The following is an 8,005-nucleotide window of genomic DNA, read 5'->3' as shown; positions in this document are numbered from 1 at the left end:
CACTGCGCTAGAGAAGACCCTCTGTAAATAGAAGGCAAGGAGGCTCTTTGGGAAAGTGCCACCTTTAGGTAGTAGGACACCAGAGGAAAAAGTTATTTCTGAGTTGGGAATGCACAAAGCTGGCTTATATTTTAGTTTATTAAGAACAAGGAGGACAGCCTTCTAGGTGCAGGTGAAGGTCACCAGCAATCTTTATGTAGAAACTCCTTCTTCTGCAGAGAATAAATATTGGTGACACACTGGCTAGAGAGGCTTGTCTAGAGAATTTTTCATTTATGCACCGAAAATTTCTTTCACTATTTCCACTTACACTAAATAGATTATGGTGCTCTAATGCAGCCACAATGTTTGGATGCCCTCTCTACTGATTTTGGCTGGGAAGGGTTAATGTTCTTTATAATAGTTTGTGTGGTGTTGTGTTTTGGATTTGTGATGAAAACAATGTTGATAACACACACAAACAACCTCCCTTTAAGCTAAGACTGAGCAATGCTTACACAGTGTTAAGGCCTAGGGGTGCACAACATTTTGGGTGGGGACATCTGACCCCAACTGACCAGAGAGATACTCCACACCACATGATGTGCTCAGCAATAAAAACTTTGGGGGAAGAAGGAGGAACTGGGGTGTTGGGAGTTACAGTGAGTTTTTTTCCCCAAGTAAGCATTACACATGGTGGAACCCTGCTTCCCTGGAAATAGCAGAAGATCTGCTTTGCAGATGGGAGGTAGTGATGAATTCCTTAATTTGCTTTACTTGCACATATGGCTTTTGTTCTAGCTATTAGACTGTCTTTATCTGTAATTTTTCTTACTTCAGGAGTGTGGCTCTGGTTTCTATGGGTTTATAAGAATTAGCTTTGCAGTAGGGTCCAGCCAGTGTCTGCAGGGACATGCTCTGTTTGAACTACAGTCTGTCCAGCAAGCAAGTTGGGACCCTACTCATTCACAAACTTCTCCTGCAACCAGAAAACAATTCCTGAGAGATGTCATAACAAGTTATGAAAAGAAAATAACCAACTGTAAACTCTGGTAGAGCTGGAATTGTCTGGAAACACAGTAATATTTCCATATTTTCAGGGATATAGGGCTATAAGGAACAAAGGGAAAGAAACAACTTCATTGACTTCCTGAAGGGAAGCACATTCATATATGCTCATCTTACTAAATACACTATAAAATGCTTTAGATAGGTACCATTTGTCATAGAGGATCTATCGTCAATCTAAAATACGATCAGACGAAAGGAGGTATCACCTGACAGCACTTCTGAAATTGTTACTTCAAGTGAGATCAAAGTGTCCAAGTGATCATGAATTTTATTTCAGAAAATAACACTGAGGGTGAGAATATTAACTACAGCAGGGCCAGATTCACTGGAGATGAAGGAAGAAAAAAATTACCCATTATTTATCAGAAAGAGATTTTTTAAATTTTTATCTTGCTTTATTTTTGTGAGTACAAGTATTAAAGTAGTCATATTGTCATTACCAAGGATCCACAGTAGAAGTGCCGATGTGGTGTACATTTCATTGTTCCTTTTTATGTCATTTTTAGGTGGGCAAACTTTACAAGATGGAAATGAAACAGTAAAATATACAATTTTAGATCCTGATACTTTGCCCTGCTGAAATGTACCATCATTCAAAAGTTAAGCTTTTCAGCAGAGAGTACTTCAGTGCTCTACAAAGTACAAAAACCAAAGACAAGATACAGATATGAGGCACTTTTACTAGGAACATGAATTGAGGACATACTGCTGAGTATAGATCTTACTTTAGTACAGACTCATCAATTTCGCTCCATGGTCTCCTCTCAGATACCAATCATTTTCTGCCCACTCCCAGTAGTGTTCCTTCATAATCCAGCTGAGTTCAACCACAGGATTTCTTCACAATTCTCTATATTCTTTCCTTGAAAACTTTTACAGCATTTCCATGACACAAAAGAACAATATGTCCAAGCTAAAAAAAATGTTCTCTAAGATGCAAAGTAGCAAATAATGTTTTACATCTAAACATTCATTAGATACACATAATTTTCTGGCATTCTCAGGTGCAATGCATTTTTTTTGCAATTTCTTTTCACTTCATACTTCATTTTTTTTCTTGTCTTTGATCTTGTTAAACACACTTTTGATCTCACTAAGCAGCAAAGCCTTTAAGTGACAGACTTATAAGTGACAAGTACTAGTTGAAATCGAAACAGAAAGAACCGTACAACCTTTCTCTGCCTCATCTTCCCATTCATGGAGTGTGCTGGTGTGACTGGTAATTGGCCCATTTTGAACTCTGCACACATAGGGAAAGGGAAGGACAAAATTTAGAGAGCTTTGGTTTGTTAGCCAAAGATGCCAAGAAATTCTAAGGAGAAGGTTTTTCTGCCCTTTCTAGAGGAGAACACAAATGAATACAAATATTGTAATATAAAAGCACCTTGTTCAAGAAATTAATCAGTTGTGTCAGAATATTTTTTAATTATGAAGATCAGGGATATAAACTGCTATATGTTTTTAAAATCGAAGTCTTGCTCTTCTGTGCATTGCAAATAAATAGATATAATCAAAACACCACATACAAAACCCAGCCTGGAATGAAAGAATACATAAAGGTGAAGCACAGTAGTTGCTTATCTGCTTGAACTACATTTGGTAAGTAGGCAAACAAATAGGTGTTTCCTTCCTTCACAGCTCTTACATCTGGGAGTTCAGCTTCCAGGCAAAAGTTCAAAGCTATGAATCCAATCATTTCAAGCACAGTTAGTCTGAAAACAAATGAGTCCTGGAAGAGTCCTGTTGAAAAACTTTTCCAAACAGAATAACCTTCAATGCCCTGCGAAACCACATGTAAAAAAATGCATAAACAATTGGGTTAAGTGTAGAATTTAAATAGCCAAACCAAACCAAAGCATCAATGAGAACAGGAGGTATCACATAATTCATAAATGGATTGGTAGCTGTAAAGAAGAAGAATGGAGTCCAGCAGATGAGAAATGCTCCCATTATTATGCCTAAAGTCTTGGCAGCTTTCCTTTCTCTGCAGAATGAAATGCGGTGCTTCATTTCAAATTGCATCCTTTTTTTGCTCATTGCATCAATGGACCTTGCCTGCTTCTTGGCTACAGAGTATATTTTCCTATAGATGTACAGCATAACAAACCCAGGGATGTAAAAAGACACCACAGAGGCCACAATACCTGAAGTTTCACTAAATATGAGAAAGCATCCTCCTGCGCAGTGGACATGATTATAAATCTTTTCTGCCCCTCTCAAGTTTAGGTCTAGAAAGATCATCCCAAAAGCAAAAGCAGCAGGGACCATCCAGCTTGTGCACACCATGACCACGATGACGAAAGTATTTATCTTTGATTTGTATCTTAGAGGGTCACACACAGCATAGTAACGGTCGATGGATATGAAGGAAAGATGGAAGATAGAAGCTGTGCTCAGCATAATGTCCATGCTCGAGTGGATCTTGCAGAAGAACTCCCCAAAATACCAGCAGTGCTCAACAGAGCGCACCATACTGCAAGGCATGACCAAGAATCCCAGCAGGAAGTCTACAGTAGCCATTGAAAGTATCAGGAAATTTGTAGGCGTGTGGAGCTGCTTGAAATGTGATATTGAGATGATAACTGTCAGATTTCCAATCATTGTGGCCAGAATAACGCAAACCATGAAGATGTACATGGAAATACGGGTACTGTTTGACCAGCTGCTCCTTATGCAAGAGCCATTTACAGATTCACAGCACAATTGCATCCTTACTGGGGTCTCAAATCCACATAGGTATGCAGCACAGGTACTGTTTTTCCTAATTCTGAGGTATGTTAGCGACTCATTTTTGATTTTCTAGGTGGGAAGAACTGCAGAGAGGAAAATAAAAAGGCATTGTAAACACCTTCACTTGTTTGGATGGGTAAGAAATTCACATTTCATTATTTATGAAGGATGAAAGTATTTTGTAGTTACATTTAGCAGGAAGACACTTTTATCATCTGACTTCCCTGGAAATGGCAATCTCCTTTGATGAGATAAACTGCATAATGTGGTGTCCTCGCACCAGGACAGCAGTGACTCCCAGAGGCTTGCACTGGACAGTGCCTTGTCCAGTAGGCAGATGAGAAGGCCTTTTCAAAATTTCCTGTTTCTGTTTTCAGTCCTAGTCCTCTTCATCAATATTGGCTGGAGTCCTGTATCTCCACTTTGCTCCTGAAAATCAGTAATTTTAAATTCTGCAGCTCCCTCAACTTATTTTCGGATACATAAGTCTAAAACCTGCAAGTCCGAAACAGAAGGCTAAAGCTGAGGAGTCCATGACTTCTCCTTCAGCCCTGTCTTGATAGTGATGACTAGACAGATCAAGTTTTACTGGTAAATCCTTGCAGGCTCTAGCTGTAAATAGAGATGCAAGGAAAAGATCTAAGAGAAGAAAAAATTTTCTGCCCTTTTGCTGACAAAATAAAATGGAAGAATCTGACTAATCTAAAACATTATCTGCCGTATAAGCAAATGTTTTTCTGTCAAGCTCTATTTTTTTTCAGTGCTAGTAGTTTAACATTACAATGAGTATTGATTATATTAATCTGTTTTTTAGCTAAGGCACAAATATGGAGAGAAGCGTTTTCACAACATAGGTTTAGTTTGCATCTAAGGACACAAATATCGCCCTCCTTTTGTGTAAGCAGTAGCATGTCCCTTTTGCAAGTCACTCTTTTAATGAAAACTTTTAACGGAAGTACTTAAGCACTTGGCAAACAATATTTATTTTTGAAAAATCTGTTTTTCTTTTAAATAAGAGAAAGACAGTGTAATTGTGAAAAATAGAGATCATTAGCGTATGTTGTTCAGTAGCACTATCATTATGGTATAAAATGGTTGTCAGAAACATACTGACATGGCAATTCAGCCAGTACTGATTTAACTCACTTGCTTTGGTGTTTAGTTACGTCTGGTTATTCTGGATAGAACACAATAAAAAAAAGATTTTTTTCCCATGCTATTACAAGCATACTATGGCACTGGATGCTGAAAAAATACAGACAAAAAACTATAGCTAGCAAAACCTTACTGCAACTAGCAAACAGCCTGTGTTACACAGAGGGATTTTGCAAGTAGGGCCAGGCAGTTGTACCCAAGTGCCAGTGATTCAAACCAAAGGTTCACCCAAAGGCACTCTCAGGAGTAGTGGACATATGGTGTCTGAGTATATTTATGTACTGTTTGGGGCGCTTTTCCCTTCCCCTTTTTTTCTGCCTATTAATATTTAAAACCATCTCTGCTCTTTTTCACCTCATTTTAATTATCACTTCATATACTTTTTCCTTCCATTTTTGTCAGTCTCTTCATGTTTCTTTTTCTGCCTGTTATTCCTTCTTTTAGCACATTTACACCCAAGGCAGAGAAAGCACAGCCAGATCAGTATTTGTTAACTCAAATTTTCAATTTTCACAGTAGAAAGAATTAAACACCAATTTAACTGTATCTACTGGGCATCATTATAAAAGTTTTAAGTCTGTTCAGATTGTAAATGCGTCACATAGATTTTGAACTTCATTTGTTCTGTATAAAAGTTTAACTAAATTAAAAAATTCTGATAAAAGTCTATGAAGTCAATCAAAAAGAATTAAAATACTATCTCTAGTTTTCCTTAAGATTTAAAAAATTAATAACTTCTTTGTTGTTTTCTGATAGAAAAACTGTTTAGCCTGAAGAAATATTATCTGCCCTGAAAACAGGTTTTCTTAAAAAAACCCCAAAAAACGAAAAAACCAAAAAAACCAGAAAACAACAGGCAATTTTTTTTTAAATGGAAGAAAGTAGAAACTCCAGCCAAAGGATAGAGCAAACTGAGATCAAGTGTGTGGCTTTGCATTACATGGAAACTAAATAAATCAAAACACGAGGCAAACTGTTCAAGTGAGCTGAACTCTGAAGAAGTTTTCAAGAGGAAAGCAGAATGCTTTCCTTCCATATATAGTTACAATGGTCAAAATGTAATAAAATGGAAATATGAAGAAGCACACTCTTAAAAATCTCTTCTCTTACCTTTATCACTTCATGCTGGGTAGAAGTCTTCTCTTGGCACTCATTTGTTTTCTATTGGTTGAGTGGCACTTCTTCCTTTTAAACACCATCTCAAAAGCCAGCTGATCCTCTTCACCACCATTACAGTTCTGGGTAACACAAATTTTGAGAGAACAGGCTTTTAATCCACAGCTGGAGGAACCCTCAGAAACCCCTGTGAGGGGATGCTGGTATGATGAACAGAATTATGGGCTGTTTGACTCAGTAGCAGCTGTTGATGTGAACAGTAGGTCAAACTGTTTATTTTGTCATCCATGTAGAGAACAAAATCATGGATGTAGCACTCATACTTGTTTAATGGGCCTTATTATAGGTAAATTGAATTTATCTGAAGTATGTTTATTTGCTGGATTAAATGTTACAGCCATATTGTGAGCGGCCCAGTATTATCTAAGCAATGAACAAAAGACACCATGTAGTCTACCTCCTGTAAGCTTTTAAAATATAGCAAAATACATAAGTATAGCTTGGTTACAGCAGCATGTAAGATTTCCTTGGAAAGGTATAATGTAGAGTGACACATTGTGTATTTTTCAGCCTAGTTTTAGATTACTGAGCAAACAGGTTTAATCATGCAGCTCACCAGTTAACAGCTATTTGCAAGATACAACTATTGAAAAAGTGTTTTAAGTAAACACCTATTATTGGCTGTACCAGAGTCACGGATGGGGAACATCAATTTTTCATTCTGCAAAGGACCATGCTGCCTTTTAAAACAGTGATACTGCTGAGTGTAAAAGAGAGTTATTGTGATGACCATCAGTTAAAGCCTAGCAAAGCTGGGTGCCTCCAGGGAATATGCAAAAAGGTGGATTAAAATACTACTTCTTACAAATTCTTCTGATGACCTGGGTTAGCTACTTTATTATGGTATGTGCACAAAAATTAAAATGGGTCCATACAACTCAGTTTTTTGTTTGTTTTGTTTTTTGTTTTTTTGGTTTTTTTTTTTGAGGCTGCTCTCAAAGACAAAGTGAAGTTTTGCACTACAAGGTTCTTTTTGCTGTAGCAGGAGAGTTTGACAACTAAAAATAGTGCAGAAACAATGATCAGACTGAGAGAAAAACCACTGGAGAGTGTCAAGAGGATATGTTGAGGAGTCAGGTATGATTTTTCAGAGCTGAAGAAAAGTGAAAAAGATATGTTAGGTCCAAAATACTGGTCTGTCAAAGAGGCCTTCACCCATTCTGAGATGCTGTGTGCTTCCTCAGAGGCAGACACTTCTCTTTGAGGAGTGAAGGTTTAGGCCTTGGTAGTTACTGTCTTGACACACATACATTTTATAGGAAGGTAAAATTTAGAGGAACAAGCCCATGGTTCATTAGTCTGCTCAACTCCTTGTTATAAAGAAGTTTGGCAGCCAGCTCATAATGGGCACTCAGTCCAAGGCCATTCATGCATGCACACAGCGCTTTCCCACCACACTCCATGCTCTCTCCCTTGAGTAACGCAGCATCAAAACTCAAGGGCATTTTCTGGAAAGGCAGCCCTGCTTCAAGTGTTCCAGACATGGCTCCCTGGCAGCAACCTGCGAACCTCTGGGTGAGTCCCTGGGGCTGGGGAGTCTTGCCCTGCCCTGAGCAGGTCTGCCCTGCTGCAGAGGGGCAGGCAGCAGCCAGCCAGGGAGGGTGGGTTTTGCTTTGCCTTCTCTTGTGCCCAGATTGTGCATCTGGTTGGGAAGAGCTTCCCTCCATCTCCTGGCTTGCAAAAAAATTGTACTGCAGGACCCACACACATTGGGGAGGAGTGAACCACAGATCCAGGGGGAGCTGTGAGCATGGGAATGGTGGTATTTAATGGTGTGTTGGCTGAAATGAAAGTAAAGCAGGAAGATATGATTTATCAAGGTAATTAAGTAGGCCAAGTTGTCAGCTAATTTAGAGTGAGAAGGAACACTACGGTAACAAAGCTTTCACTCTGT

General features: G+C 38.6%; 1 protein-coding gene across 1 annotated transcript; it reads right to left on the bottom strand.

The window, feature by feature from the left end:
• Positions 1-1,466: 1,466 nt before the first annotated feature.
• On the bottom strand, positions 1,467-3,775 carry TAAR1 (trace amine associated receptor 1). Its single transcript, XM_066180476.1, has one exon. The coding sequence runs from the start codon at positions 3,757-3,759 to the stop codon at positions 2,758-2,760; it is 1,002 nt and encodes a 333-aa protein (XP_066036573.1). The 5' UTR covers positions 3,760-3,775; the 3' UTR covers positions 1,467-2,757.
• Between the last annotated feature and the right edge of the window lie 4,230 nt (positions 3,776-8,005).

The sequence above is a fragment of the Chamaea fasciata genome, unplaced genomic scaffold (genome assembly GCF_029207755.1).
Source record: "Chamaea fasciata isolate MVZ Bird 193981 ecotype frontalis unplaced genomic scaffold, bChaFas1.0.hap1 SCAF_3, whole genome shotgun sequence".
Lineage (NCBI taxonomy): Eukaryota > Metazoa > Chordata > Aves > Passeriformes > Sylviidae > Chamaea > Chamaea fasciata.
Note: the sequence above shows the minus strand (reverse complement) of the source record. Positions and strands in the feature narration are given on the sequence as shown.